The 15,197-nt window shown below is 35.6% G+C and overlaps 3 protein-coding genes across 4 annotated transcripts; 2 read left to right on the top strand and 1 right to left on the bottom strand.

The window, feature by feature from the left end:
* Positions 1–3,012: 3,012 nt before the first annotated feature.
* On the top strand, positions 3,013–6,568 carry LOC18611547 (Pentatricopeptide repeat (PPR) superfamily protein). The gene is made up of 3 exons (XM_018127102.2): positions 3,013–5,630; positions 5,749–5,896; positions 6,260–6,568. Exon 1 carries the CDS (start codon positions 3,103–3,105, stop codon positions 5,455–5,457), a length of 2,355 nt encoding a protein of 784 aa, XP_017982591.2. The 5' UTR covers positions 3,013–3,102; the 3' UTR covers positions 5,458–5,630; positions 5,749–5,896; positions 6,260–6,568.
* A 410-nt stretch (positions 6,569–6,978) lies between these two features.
* On the top strand, positions 6,979–10,233 carry LOC18611546 (alpha/beta-Hydrolases superfamily protein). 2 transcript variants are annotated; one of them, XM_018119586.2, is made up of 4 exons: positions 6,979–7,828; positions 9,282–9,374; positions 9,498–9,565; positions 9,844–10,233. In XM_018119586.2, exons 1-4 carry the CDS (start codon positions 7,205–7,207, stop codon positions 10,034–10,036), a joined length of 978 nt encoding a protein of 325 aa, XP_017975075.2. In that variant the 5' UTR covers positions 6,979–7,204; the 3' UTR covers positions 10,037–10,233. The 2 variants fall into 2 exon arrangements, with proteins under 2 accessions (XP_017975075.2, XP_017975109.2); XM_018119620.2 differs by having other exon boundaries at positions 6,985–7,828; positions 9,874–10,233.
* A 909-nt stretch (positions 10,234–11,142) lies between these two features.
* Positions 11,143–13,045, bottom strand: LOC18611545 (uncharacterized). The gene is made up of 2 exons (XM_007047850.3): positions 11,863–13,045; positions 11,143–11,568 (listed from the first exon to the last, which is right to left on the bottom strand). The coding sequence occupies exons 1-2, from the start codon at positions 12,728–12,730 to the stop codon at positions 11,516–11,518; spliced, it is 921 nt and encodes a 306-aa protein (XP_007047912.3). The 5' UTR covers positions 12,731–13,045; the 3' UTR covers positions 11,143–11,515.
* Positions 13,046–15,197: the final 2,152 nt, after the last annotated feature.

The following is a 15,197-nucleotide window of genomic DNA, read 5'->3' as shown; positions in this document are numbered from 1 at the left end:
TCTCCAATTCGTCTTTATTGTTTTGTCCACTTAAATCTCTCAACTTGTCCAAAACTCTTTGAAAATTATGTTCACTGAAAATTAAGATTCAAAACAAATCTACAAATCATGATCATATCTTTCTTAAATTTCAACTATTCAATTCCATAACCAGTTGCTTCTTCCTCGCTTGATTCTTATTGTTAATTTTCTTTTTTATCTTTGTTGGTAAATCTCATTTGATTTAGAGTTATGATGTTTTTTGTTATTTTTTTTAAATTCATGTGGACAGGTCAACGTTGTGCCATGTCAACATTTATCCCAGCTCAACATGACTACGTTACATTAACACATAGTCAACGTCACGTCAGCATATTTGATAATTAAATTTAACGATATTAAAGTAGAGACTGTATTTAATAAATTCACAAAATATAAGAACTCAATTTACACAAATTATTATATATAAACTAAATTCATTCTTTTTGTAGAGTATAAGAACTAATTGCATAATTTAACATATTTTATTATTTAAAAGTTAATATTGCTTTTTTAAATAGAAGTGTTTAAGAACATAAAATGATGTTAACCTATGGTTTTGAAAAAAAATTCAATACCCAAGTATGCCTCAATCTTACCCTAGTTAAATTATTTAATGTTTGCAAAAATCCAAATCATGCTATATAGAATATTGCTAGTAAATGCTAAACAACACGTTGTAATTTTTATAGGTATCATGGATGTGGTGGTCATCCCATCTTTAATTCTTTATTCCAAGGATGTAACATGAATGATATTTTAATATATCACCATATCCGGTGTCCTCCATCCTGCGGTCAAAATGAAACCACCATTTCATAAATTAATTACCATACTTTATATTTGGTCTTTCATGACCTTTTATTTTATCTACATTTTGCGAAGTCACATGATAATTATTGTTCAGAGACAAAATAAATATCATAAAGCGACCCATATATTATACATATATAGGAAAAGAAAACAGGCTGCTCTGAATTATCATTAAGGAAATGTGTAGTCAAGGTAGCTGTGATTTCAGTTGGGTTTCCATTAAGGAAAGGTGTAACCACAATTTAAAACTAGAAAAAAGTATCATAAAAGAAAATACTATGGTCAAGGTGGAACTTGCATTATCATTGCAATCTAGTTTATAGATGAAGAAATAGCTTCTCCTAGTACCAAGCAAAGGATTCTATCTTGATCTATGACTGCCTTATTGCCTTAGAATCTTTTGTGGATAAGTTCTCAAGACGTCAGCCAAGTTGCAACAGCATGCGTTTGCATGCCTGTCCTCCATTGGCTTTTAATCCATTAAAGAATATATAAATATATATATATATATATATATATATATATTTGTGAAATCAATGGAAATATGGAAAGCTGAAAATAGGTTCACAATTTTATGAAAAAAGAAATGTACCAATATTAATCAAGAAAAGACCAATTATTATGTTAACAAAAGGAAAATGACAAAATTAGAGTTCATTCAAAATAGTAAGTGTATCTTTTCATAATCTAGTTTTGTCTTTCCATCTTCTCCCTCCTTAATTATTTCCACTATACTTTCTTGCTGGGTGGGAAAGGCATATAAATGAAAAAATATAAACAAATGAATTTGATGTTTATTTAGAAGCATTTTGGATCAAAGACGCAATAATTTCTTGGTTAAAAATGGTCAACAGTGCAAGTAAAATTGGTCAAAAATGTGATGATAAAAAATTAGCAGAACATTATAAAACAGAGAAAGGAGTGGTTAGGAGCAATCAAAGGAGTCCAGCATTCAAAGTTGGAGCTTCTCACTGGATCTTTAATGTTGGACTAGTCCACAGACGCAAAGGTCCCCCTGTCTTTGATTGATGCAGGCATGGGGCTCACTCCGATCTTGAATCTATTAAACAGCCAGGAAATTTGGAAACTGCATTTATAGCAGCATGCAGGAAATTTCTTCTTTTTTCACTTTCTCTTTTTGGCCTTTGGCTCTTCCCAGCTTGTGAATGGCCCTGCTCAAAAACATTCCTGATAATCTCTGGAAACAAGTCAATCTGCGCTCTAAGGGCACTTATTAAACTACTATTTAATTATAACAACTAAATAAGAGATATAAATTTGAATCTCGTATACAAAATATTATTATTTTTAACTCTCTAATCACTGAAAGAGGACCGAGGGAGGGGCCATCCTTCTCTGTAGACTACCAGCGTTTCAATTACTTCATAGGCAGTCCTAGACTGCAGTCTTCAGGCCATTTAATAATTGGTCATTCCCCAGAGTCATTAACAAGATGCACTACGAGAATTACTGTCCTTTTTGCGCTACTACCTTTTTCCCATTGTGCTTTTGTCCAGGCAGGAAATTTTTGGCCATTGCTCCCACTCTACGTTAATTAGTTGGTGGTCCATTAATACGTTGGATCAATGATGAGTAATTAAATAGATTTTAACAGCTATTTGGGTGGTGTTTAATTTCCTAAAGTAGGACCAGCCAGCCAACCAAGACTTTTTGCATGTCCTTCCAGAACAATGAGTTATCATAGTCCAGATTCTTCTTTAATTTCCCTCTCTGACCCCCTTCTCCTTTTTATTTTTTTCCTGCATTAGCCAGCTGATATAATGATTTGAATTGGGACCTGATTTTAAAGTTGTCAGGTGTTAACCTTAACACGCATGAGAGGCTTGATGGGATAGCAGAGATCTAGCATCCATTTGCTCTGATGATGGTGGAAAAGAGAATGTCAATTGAGATAATGGTTCTGCCAACACCCATTAAAGATAAGGATTGGTTAGAATAGTTGGAATTGGCTTAAATAATTAAAATTTGCATATAATTAAGAGTATAGTATGACTATTGAAAGTAAAAGACAGTATTCAATATGCTGAAACTAGTATGTGTTGATAACCCAAATTATGCTATTATAGTACTATATAATTTAGCATCCATGGTGGAGGCCACCATTTGTGAAGAGTTGCTTTCACATACTAGATATCTAAACGACCCAAAATATTCATTTCTAATTACTCAAACTAGTAGATGGCTTGTGGGAATTTGTGTGCTTCCTTTACAAAGCCATAAAGGAACCACAATAGCCGTTAGTGAACAGCAATGCTAAAACTCAAAGCAACCCAAATGTTGAGACACTTTCCCTCCACGTCTCTTCAACTCTCATCTTGTTCAACTTCTGGCTACCTTAACTGTCAACTGCACTCTTTCCTCTCCAACAACCCCTCCTCATCAACTCTCCAATCCCTTCTCCAATCCCATGCTCTCATTATCACCACTGGCAACTCAACCAACAACATTTTCATAGCCTCAAAGCTCATCTCTTTATATGCCTTTTTCAACAAACCCCATTTTTCCACCAAAGTTTTTGATTCACTTTCCATCCCAGCAAAGGACACCTTTCTTTGGAATTCAATTATCAAATCCCATTTCTCCAATGGAAACTACGCTGAATCTTTTGAGTACCATCTTAAAATGAGGTTGCATAACACCCCACCTAATGATTTCACTATTCCCATGGTTGCTTCTGCCTGTGCTGAGCTCAGATGGGAAGGTTGTGGGAAATATGTTCATGGGTTGACCTTAAAATTTGGCCTTTTCGCGGAAAATTCCGCGGTTGGGTCTTCTTTTGTGTATATGTATGCAAAGTGTGGTTCAATGGGGGATGCTTGTCTTGTGTTTGATGAAATTATTGTTAAAGATGTGGTTGCTTGGACAGCTCTTGTAATTGGATATGTACAAAATGGGGAGAGTGAGAAGGCTTTGAAGCGTCTTCGTGATATGCATAGGGTCGGTGGGGATGGTGAAAAAAGGCCAAATTTTAGGACTTTAGAAGGTGGACTTCAGGCTTGTGGGAGTTTATGTGCTTTGTATGAAGGTAAATGTTTACATGGTTTTGTGGTGAAAACTGGACTTGGATTTTATCCAGTTGTTCAATCTTCGATTTTGTCTATGTATTCTAGGTGTGGGAGTGTTGGGGATTCATATGCTTCATTTTCCGAAGTCGTTCATAAAGATATTATCTCATGGACATCGATTATTGGTGTGTATGCTAGATTTGGTTTTTTGAAGGAATGCTTAGATTTGATTTCCAAAATGCAGGTTGATGGTTTATGTGCAGATGGAATTTTGATTAGTTCGATTGTTTTGGGTTTTGGAAATTTCATGAGTGTATGCGATGGAAAGGCATTTCATGGATTACTCATAAGGAGGAATTTTCTGTTAGATCAGATAGTTCATAATGCATTGCTATCCATGTACTGCAAGTTTGGACTCTTATCAATAGCAGAGAAACTCTTCGGCATAATACCTAATTGCAACAAAGAGTCTTGGAATATAATGGTTTCCGGCTATTGTAAGAATGGACAAGAAGAAAAAAGTATTGAATTGTTTAGAGAAATGCAACATCTTGGCATTGAAACTGATTTAAACAGTTTTGTCTCTGTGATTTTCTCATGTTCAGAGCTAGGAGCAATCCGCATTGGCCACTCTCTGCATTGCAACATAGTTAAAAGTTACATGGTTGACAACATCACAATTGCCAATTCCCTCATAGATATGTATGGGAAAAATGGAAATTTAACCATTGCATGGAGGATATTTAATCAGACACAAAGAGATATTATCACATGGAACACAATGATGTCAGCCTATACTCGTTGTGGGCATTTTTCTGAGGCTATTGCCTTGTTTGATCAAATGATTTCGGGAAACTTGACGCCCAACTTGGCAACGTTGTTAACTGTGCTTTCAGCTTGTTCTCATCTTGCATCATGGGAGAAAGGGGAAATAATTCATTGTTACATCAAGGAAGAAGGATATGAGCTCTGTCAATCTCTTGCTACTGCATTAATTGACATGTATGCAAAATGTGGGCAACTTGAGAATTCGAGAGAGTTATTCAACTCAATGAAGGAAAAAGATGCAGTGTCTTGGAATGTAATGATTTCAGGTTATGGAATGCATGGAGATGCAAAATCAGCACTTGAGATTTACCAGCAGATGGAGAAATCAAATGTTAAACCTAATGCTCTTACCTTTCTTTCTCTTCTCAATTCTTGTGCCCATGCAGGCCTTGTTGAAGAAGGGAAGTTTTTGTTTGGTAGAATGGAACATTATTTTCTAAAGCCAAATTTGAAGCATTATGCTTGCATGGTGGACCTTCTTGGCAGATCAGGTAATCTTCAGGATGCTGAAGCCCTGGTTATGTCAATGCCCATCTCACCTGATGGGGGTATCTGGGGAGCTTTGCTATGTGCTTGTGTTGTTCATAATGAAATTGAGATGGGAGTGAGGATAGCGAAGTGTGCTGTTGCTTCTGACCCCGAGAATGATGGGTACTATATTTTGATTTCGAACATGTGTAGTTCTATGGGATGGTGGGAGGAGGCAGAACGGACCAGAGAAATAATGAAGGAAAGGGGCATAGGGAAAAAAGCTGGTTGGAGTGCAATGTAATCTGAAGATAATGACATCCAGTCTGGTTTTGGAATTTCTCATATGCCTATACAAATATGGACTTCCAGGATCCACCTGTGTTTTGTTACAGAACATATGGCTTGATGGGTTCAGGGTTGATGCTTTCTTCACCAAAAGAATTAAGTGCAAACTGCAGTATGCTTAGTTTGCAGGTGCTTTCTTCATCTTCTATTTCTGCCTTTTCCTCCCTTAGGTGTTAGAATTATAAGTTACACATTTTGTTTCATTTCCTATCATGCTGATGAAAAAATATGGTTATCTCGTGGTTAGGGAAATTCAAATGTGCCCCGGAAAATGTGTACTTCTGGGCTCTGCCTTTTGTTCAGTAACAGAACAAATGGCTTGATGGATTCAGGGCTGATGCTTTCTGCACCCAAAGAATGAGGGCCGCTCTGCAGTATGATAGCATAGTTTGGAGGTACCTTCTTCATCTTGCATGCCTTTCCGTCCTTTTAGGTGTTGCAGTTTTAAGCTACTAATTTTGTTTCATTCCTAGCACTTACAAAAAGAATATTGATATCATAAAAAAAAAACATATTGGTTTAATTATATATTTTAAATGTTTTTATGGAGTATGAACACAGCAGAAATTACCTTTAATCTTCCTAAGAATGGAGACAATGAAAAGATTTTTCAAGAATCTTTAATTGTATGCTTCCTTCCTGCACCCTAATATCCGTTGTTCTTCCTTTTTCATGATGTGAAATAATATTTGTTACCTTCACAACAGTTGGAACTCATGAGTTGGTTGTAATAAAATTGTGATCTTATGCTCATGCAGGCCCTGGGAGAGAATGACAGAATGCAGGACTGGCGGCCATAAAGAATGCAGGGCATGCTATCAATGTAAAGAAGCCTAAAAAGAGCTGTACAGACACTTAAAACCGTTCCTTGGCTAATAGCCTAATACATATTTGGTTAGTGTAGGCTAGTTGTCTGTAAAAATGCAGAGAGATAAGCAAAGGGAAAAGTTTGCACTTGAAAGCAATAACAAGCCAGAAAAAGCCCGTGAGCTAACTAGAAACATCTGGGCCTCACTAGGAAACTCTAATTCAATGAATTTCTTGTAGGAATAATTTTGAGAGAGGAATCTATGAAGTGTCAATAAGGAGACATCCTTGCATTACAATCCCACTTTAGCAGGAATATTTGGCCAACAAGAATTTCTGCTTTCTTCTTTTATATAAATTTGATTCGTCCTCACTTTTCTGATCAAGCTATGACACATTACAATTCCAATGGCACCGCGATGAGTGGAATTGATTAGTAAGAGAACATACACCATAGAATAAAAATTATGCGATATTAAAATCACTTGAAAATTACTAATATCTATATTTTTATTTTAACTATATTAAAATAAATATTGATTAAAAAGACGTTTTTGACATTTCCTCACAACATTCGAGAAATGTCTCATCTTCATTGCCCTGCCCTATTCCTAACAACTGCCCACGACCTCTTTGATTTAATCCCCAAATTTCCCGTATACTTTGTCCCACAAACCAAAGGAAAAACCCAAAAACCAAACCAAACTCTGGAATCCAGACACTGACTTTCTCTGTCAGCCAAAAAAAAAAAAAATTCGTTAGAGAAAATTTGGCGCTTTATTTACCCCCAATCAAAACCCACCACGTCATCTTGATCTTTGTTTAAAGTCTCTTCTTTTCTTCCTTCTGCTTGGCTATTATCACTTTTCGGAAAAAAAAAAAAAAAAAGGAAAGAAATGGCTAAGTGTTTCAGCTTTACTGCAACGCGGGACTGGTGCTACCGTTACAGCTTCTCCAACGCTGGTCTGCGATCATCGACGACGGACCTCGGAGACGGCACCGTCATGCACGTTTGGGCACCCAAAGCCCATATTCAATCCAAGCCCACGTTAGTCCTCATCCACGGCATAGGTGCCAATGCAATGTGGCAATGGAACGACTTCGTTTCCCCTCTCATGTCCCGCTTCAACGTCTACGTCCCGGACCTCCTCTTCTTCGGAGAATCCTATACGACCCGACCCGAAAGGTCGGAGCAGTTCCAGGCCCAGTATGTCATGCGGGTCATGGACGCCTACGGTGTTACGGTTATGAGCGTTGTTGGGATTAGTTATGGCGGCTTTGTTGGTTATAGTATGGCTGCGCAGTTTAAGGAGAGATTGGATAAGTTGGTGCTATGTTGCGCTGGGGTGTGTTTGGAAGAGAAAGATATGGAGAAAGGGATGTTTAAAGTGAAGAGTGTGGATGAGGCTATTAGTATGTTGTTGGCCCAAACGCCAGATAAGATGAGGGAGTTGATGAAGATTTCGTTTCATAAGCCTACTAAAGGAATTCCTTCTTGTTTTTTAAACGATTTCATCCATGTGAGTAAGCTACTCTAATTCATTTGATCATTGTTTTTTCATTTTCAATTAGGTCACTCTGAATAAACAAATGGTGCTAGATTTTTGGGCTTCTTTTGCTGGTTTTAGGCTAATAGTTGGGCCAAGGCTGAATTTTCTTTCTTTTTTCTTATAATGCATTTGTTGGGAATTGTTAGAGGTTTATACTTTATAGTAATACTTTGTTGTGTAAGGGTGGGAATGTAGCTTAATCGATACTTTGATAGTCATATTTTCGAAAAAGAGGTTTTGGGTTTCAAATCCTTGGAAAACGATGTTTGGAGTTGAAAACTTTGCGTAGGTATTGAGTCTATAATATGGGTGAAAGAAGCTACTTTGTGTCCATGCTAGTTATAAGTTATATGATTATAGCTTCTTTATTAGTAATGACAAGGGCATATTCATTTCAAGGGAATGGTAGAAGCAAAGCTGTTTTGCTGCTATGGTATTCAAGAGTGCTGCCTGCAGAAAGTGCAGAAGCTAAGAAAACAATAGTGAAAATATTAATTCCACATAGGACATTCCAATCATGATTTAGTTGATGAATTAGAGCCATTTGATGTTCATATGATGTAGTATTTTGGAAAATTAATTGCTGCTGCTTTTGAAGTTCTTACCTGATCTCAGAGATGATTTTTCTGCTAACTTTTGCAAAGCAAATATCCAAAATTTTCCTACCATCATCATAAATCAGTTATAGTTTATAACGGCAAGCATTCACTTCTATGTACCTGTCAAAGAAAAACTCTAGTACGAATTGTTCTCTTTTGGTAATTACATCATTCAAGAATGATGAGGAAATAGTATCAAAAAAGCAACTAAAACGAATGATGTTCCACATTCTTCCATAATCAGGCTGTCACCTTGATATAGAAAAAACTTAGTTTTTGGAAAATGGTTTCGAAAAGTTTATGATGAGAAAATAGTTAGCTTCATGGGCGTTTTTTCTGAGTTGACAATATTAAACTTTGTAATTAGACAGTATCACTCTTATTTTGTTGACTCTCTTTTTGATTTCTGTTGTTTATGTTCCTTGACTGATTGTGATCAGTGTATTTCTTTCAGAAACTGCTAGTCTAATTTTTGTCCTGTATTCCCACTAATTTTGACCATAATTTTAAGATGGTCATAAAGTTTCAAATTTTGGTGGATATGTATCCCTTAACAAATAAATTTCAAAAAAAAAAATGTATCCCTTAACAAACATACAATGACCATTAAGTCAATAAATCTTGTTGCCTTCACTGCCACACTGATGTTGGCATGCACAGCTGAGTGATCCAACTAGTAGATTTCTCTTCCACATAATGCTTCTAGGTTTTCATCTAAACTTTCAACTTTTTTTTGATATTAATGTTAGTTTTAGCAAGGAAGCAAGCTTTTTCTATTACACTATTGCCTTATGTTTGTGTTGAGAATTTAATTTGGTTGGCAGGTCATGTGCACAGAATACCTGCAAGAGCGAAAAGAGTTGATCCAAGCATTACACAAGGACAGAAAACTATCAGATCTGCCAAAGATAACCCAGGTTATTGTACTTTGTTCAAAATTTTAATCAACATATCCTCAACTATATAGCATGTCCTATTTGTTAAGAGCTGTCTTTTTCATTCTTGAGCCTTTAGTGAGTTAATATTGTTCTTTTTTGCAGCCAACACTAATAATTTGGGGAGAACATGACCAAATATTCCCTTTGGAATTGGGACACAGATTGAAAAGGTCATTCTAAGGACTAAATAATGATAAAACATCAATTCTGTTTTCTGCTCTTTATATGATGACCTTTTTGCTTACATGAAAGAACATCTAAAAAGTATGAGTCTGGAATCTAACCTGATTGGACTGATCTTCTGAATCTTCAATTAATGAAGTAAATGAAAAGAAATTTTTAAGTTCTTTGATTGAAACCTTCCTGTGCATCCTTTTTTTTTATATATGAGAAATGAGATTGGTTTTGTTATTTACACATGCTTTTTGACCTCTTCATTTGGGTGCAGTATAATTGTGATCTTATGCTGCCAATGCAGGCATCTGGGAGACAATGCAGAACTAGTGATCATAAAGAATGCAGGGCATGCCATCAATGTAGAGAAGCCTAAAGAGCTATACAAGCATATGAAATCTTTCCTTATTGATCCGCTTCCTCCAGTTAAGCAAGGAAACTACAGCAATGACCGTAAAACAGATTGAGAGGTAAGCAAAAGACTGAAGATAACCCAGGAGTTGTTGGTTTCTCACATAAGCCTTCATTTTGGGGATGTGTTGTGTTTTGTGGATGAATATGAAACAGGAAATATTTTTTGGGCCTTCATAAAACATTATATTTAAAGTTTGTGACATTACTCAATTCTTATAGTTATATATAAATAAACTTATGATGATGGGAATTTATGAGCTATCACCCCCTGGAAGGTTAGCAAGTTAGCAAGGTTGCTTATGGAGTCTAATGCCACAGGTGAACTCTTGGTTTGATTGTTTTCCATTGCCAGGGATGAATTTACCATTGGCTGGTGCTTGCTGCTTCCTTTAATTGGTGTCCAGCCATTTTGCAGGAAATTTCATGACTTTTTATCACCATTTATGTTGAATGCCCCTGCCCATCTTTCCATATCTTTTCTGTGTAACTAATGTGCTGGTTAAATATAATTGTACTGAGTTATGTTCAACTTTTTTCAATGGTATCAAATGTAATCCTTCCGGCCATTCAAACTTATTGCATAGATTAAGCATGCTTCTAGCATTTGAAATTTATATATGAATTGTCAAGCTGAGATAGAATTAAAGTCGCAGAAGAAAATGTCAAAGAATCAAAATAATTTTGGGCAGTGATTGTTGTCCTTTAATTCTTTGCAAATGCCTAATATTGTCTGCAAAGCAGCTTGGATAGTATGGAGGTGAGAAGTTGTGCTTAGAACAGGACATGACATGTGAAGCTTGTTTTAGACATTTAATCTGTAGAAGAACTGTTATACATTCTTGCTCCAAAATGGTTGTTTATCTACAATATCATTAATTCTTATCCCCGCCACATATCATTAGTTTTGTCAATTTTTGTCTGCATTAGTCTTGTTCTACCTTTTTCTTCTTGTTGTCTTCATTTAATAGCGGCTTTGTAATTCTTGTATAGTGGGTTAGGCTGCTTGGCATCTGATATGAATGAAATCCCATGCTACAGAAAGAAAAAGGCGTAGCCCTGAAAAAAGGTTGATAATTTGCAAAGAAACTAGTACAATCTGTACTGGATTTGGCACTTCGCAATTTGACATTGGATCAAATTATACAGGCGCAAGATCATATACCAATATCAATGTACAGATTTCATTAATTGAACCAGAACTTTGCAATTAAGCTCGCTTTGAATAAAAGGGTATTCCGATGGGGATGATGTCTTGACAAGTCCTCGTGCAGCAAACCTGTTATTGGTTTACATTGTGGTCGGACAGTTTCGTGTCGTCCATACTTCCTTTGTGGCTAAACATTATCTTAACAACTTTTCCAAGTGGGAGCATAGTTCTTAAGAGTCTAACAGAAAATTTACTACTTACAAACATAGCCAGGGCAGGATATTAGAAAAATAAAAAAAAAAAAAACCGAAGGAAAAGATGCTTCAAAAAAGACTGAGGCCCCTCTCCTGCTTGCCCATTCTTCCTCTCTCTCTCTCTCTCGCTCTCAAGCAGCAAGGCAGTAAGTCAGACCAGCTAATAATCCCAGCCAAATCTTCCCTGCCAAAACCAGCATATCAGTGATTCCTTTACACTTTCCAACGCTCACTTTTTAGTTTTGTTTTTTCCTCTACCTAAAAGAAACTACACCTTTATGCCCCAAGACAAATCCCTTGGCATATTCCACTTAAAGATTAACCAAATCATACGTGGTTTAGCAAAACTGAAGTTCACTTTCGACCAAAGCATAAGAATCTAATACCCCATCTACCCAGTACCCAACATTCATACATTAATCAACATGAGCAACAAAATAAATCAAGAATAAAGAACAAAGAGAACAAAACAACTTACAGGTTGGTAATAAAGTGGAACTCCAAGTAATCCCCTGATCCTCGTCATCCTGAATCGGATTGTAGTTATTGTAGCAAGCTGTAGTTGTATTGAAGCCATTCTTACATGCGCAGACAAATGAATTACTAGGAGGAGAATATCCACAAAGACCACCACTATCCTCGCAAGTATTGCATTTGTTGTTCATGTAATAATCATCAAACGCTCCATTGGTATACTTCAATGTCACCCCGTACTGCCATCTACTAGGGTCTGTTGGAGAATCCTGAAAAGAGGCAATTGATGCATACCCTATACATTTCATTGCACGCAGGTCCAACTCACCTTTGCTGTTAAAATTCGCCGGCGAGTACACGCAGCAAGTGTTGGTAGGCGGGAACAAATGGAGGCCGAGGCTGACGACGGAAGGGCAAGAGTAGATAGAGGCGCAGAGGTCTGAGGAGGAAGGATCACAGACAGGAGAGCCCTTGATGGTGAGGGAGGACGTAGGGGGAGTGCAGGAGAGGAGGAGGAAAATTGATGGACCTAGCTGGAAAGGGCTGGCCCAGTCAAGGCCCAAGTTGGGTGATTGTTGCATGGAGCTGCATGTGGACATGTACGGCGGGGTTACGATAAGGGTTGAATCTTTGTAAGATACAGAGGTGATGGGGTAAGAGCCTGTATGAGTTGTCAGGAGGAGACGGTCGGAGCTGCAAGTTACATAGGGTTGAAACCGGGGAGAGCCGCAGCCGTAGCCGGTGCCAAAGGGGTACTTGACCTGAAGAGAGCCGCATGTGGACCGGCATGCTGAGCCAGGGGCTGATGAAGTGTGCAGGGGAGTGAAGAGGGTGATCAGGAAGATGATGAAGGGAAGAGGAAGACTATCCATACCAGCTTAAGTTTTTTGTTCGACTCTCTTAGACCAAAGGGAAACGGGGGGCTCTATTGGAGTTTTACTTTTTCGTTACTTTACTGAACTAGACAAAAACAGATGCTTTATGATGCAGGCGCTGCAGAAGAAATCCAAAACAAAGAAAAAAAGGGCAGGTGGCTCTTAAATGAGTGGATTAGAATTTTACAATGAAAATTTCAGTGACCCTTGATTTTATGCTAACAAACTTAGCCAGCGACAGTACTAATGTTTAATGCATCAGTTGTCTCTCTTTCTCTTTCTGTCTCTCTTGAATTGAATGTTAGCTCTCTGATTATTCCTGACCTGAGAGCTTTTTACCTCAGAGCAAGCACGCCGAAAGGGATGAGAAACTGAAATCTTTTCATTTAATATGAGCATTTAATAAACATTAGTTATCTGTTTAATCTAATACTATCTGACGCAAGAATCTTTCTTGCAGGTTTGCTTAGCTCAAAAGCCAACCAGAACCTTGTACATGACCAAGTATGCTGAAAGCAGGGGTTTACGGATCAGTTGAGCTAAGATTCTTTCAGGATAAGAGGTCGGGCATGTACCTTTTTCTTGGCACACAAAATCGTCAATTACATCAGTTACAAGTAGTGGCTTTAAGCCTTCGCAGGTTCCGGAGAAACTTATGAAGACTCAACCCAAGATCAAGATGATCTACCTTGGAGGGCATTGCTTGTGATTATGTCGGGCATAAATGGGTTAAGCAGGACATTGAATTTACCTAAAAAATTACCCTGGAGTGAATATATGTGCCAGCTGACAATTAAACTCTTCCTTGATAAATTCACCATATTCAATCAACAATCTCCTATTCGGATAAAAATTACGGCAATGCACACAATTAGACCTTATTTTTAATATACCCACCATATGTACTCACGCATTTAACTTACGACTAAATTCACCTTGCTTGCTTTTTTCTTGTGATTTGCTGCTCCAGGATTATTCCTGATTGGCTGTTGTAATTGTTATTGAGGTGTCATTTTTTGTTGGGACTCTGCCTCTTGTAATGAAATCCTGTTATTCAAAAAAAAAAGAAAAAGAATCTCATAAAACTATAAGCTAAAAGGATTCTTCCTTTGACTCATATTCATGCCCCACTGAAATTTATTAAGATAGACTTTGTAGAAATTAAATACGATTTTAACTGTTTATTTAAAGCTGTGCACTTTGAGAAGTTAATTGGAGGCTCAATCACAAGAATTAAGACAAAATCAAAATAATTTCATAGAATCTCTTTCAATAAGTGCACCATTTCATCGTTAATTTAATTGAAGTTTGATATTTGAGCATTTGACTTATTAATTGGTGTATGATCTTTTTACTTAAAATGCAAGGTTCAAATCATGCTTTATTAAAAAAATTGATTAAAGTTTGAATTTGATCTTTCTACTTTATCAATTTGACATTTTTAGTTCAGTTAGCTCAATTTTAATAAATTTAGACCTACATTTTATTAAAAATTGATTTAAGGACAATTGATTTAAAATTTTGCTTTCACTTGTAGCGATGATTGTGATATGATGATACATTTTAGTTAAAATAATCATATGTTCTTTTAATTAAATAATAATTAATATATTTTAAATATTGAAAAAATAGTATTATTTTATTAAAAGTAAAGCTTTTATAAATCAATATGTATGATACGATTCAATTTGACTTATAGTAAATTCGATTTGCATGTATAAGAGAATAGAATTTTTCATGAATTGGTAACGTATCAATTTATTCACAAGCAGATTAATAAGTATCGTACAATATATTTGATTTTTTATTGTATTTGGGCTAGACTTAATTAAAATTTGATCGGACCCAGATACTTAAAATTGCAAATTTAATATATTTTGACAAAACATACATTTTTTAAGGTTTTAAACTTAAATAATATAAAAATATTTTTTCCCTCATTTTAATTGTTGAAGAATTCAAAGTTTTAAGTTATACTAAAACATTAAAGAAATCTATAAAAACTTCATTTTTTTTGCCTATTTAAATATAAATATTGAATTTTGTTTTTACAATTATGCATTTAAAAATTTTTATGTGCACAAAATAAGTATAAATGTGCATACACAAACACTAATGCAAAATTCTTATATCTATATATGTATATATATATATATATATATATATATATATATATATATATATATATACATTATGTACAAAATATATAGTTTATGTTATTTTAAAATATTAAATTATTTCTTATATTTTATGCATTATTATGTATACAAGAAGTTGCACAAACAAAACATTTTTAAATTGAATCACTTCATTCTTCATAAAAATATTAATACTTTTATTTTAAAATGTCATTACAATTATAATTATTTTACTTTGTACTAATAAATTTTAATTAATTTTAAAATTTCATACCACATTTACAATTCTTTCAAAAAATTACTACTTTAGTTTACAAAACGAATCT

The sequence above is a fragment of the Theobroma cacao genome, chromosome 1 (assembly GCF_053813885.1).
Source record: "Theobroma cacao isolate CCN51 chromosome 1, ASM5381388v1, whole genome shotgun sequence".
NCBI classification, from domain to species: Eukaryota; Viridiplantae; Streptophyta; class Magnoliopsida; order Malvales; family Malvaceae; genus Theobroma; species Theobroma cacao.
The sequence above is the reverse complement of the archived record's forward strand: the minus strand, read 5'-3'. Positions and strand labels throughout refer to the sequence as shown.

Coding starts and splice junctions, on each gene's coding strand:
- LOC18611547 (XM_018127102.2), top strand. CDS start 3,103: ATGCTAAAACTCAAAGCAACCCAAATGTTGAGACACTTTCCCTCCACG.
- LOC18611546 (XM_018119586.2), top strand. CDS start 7,205: ATGGCTAAGTGTTTCAGCTTTACTGCAACGCGGGACTGGTGCTACCGT. Junction 7,829..9,281: donor TTTTAAACGATTTCATCCAT/GTGAGTAAGCTA, acceptor TTTGGTTGGCAG/GTCATGTGCACAGAATACCT. Junction 9,375..9,497: donor ATCTGCCAAAGATAACCCAG/GTTATTGTACTT, acceptor TCTTTTTTGCAG/CCAACACTAATAATTTGGGG.
- LOC18611545 (XM_007047850.3), bottom strand. CDS start 12,730: ATGGATAGTCTTCCTCTTCCCTTCATCATCTTCCTGATCACCCTCTTC. Junction 11,569..11,862: donor TTCCACTTTATTACCAACCT/GTAAGTTGTTTT, acceptor TGGTTTTGGCAG/GGAAGATTTGGCTGGGATTA.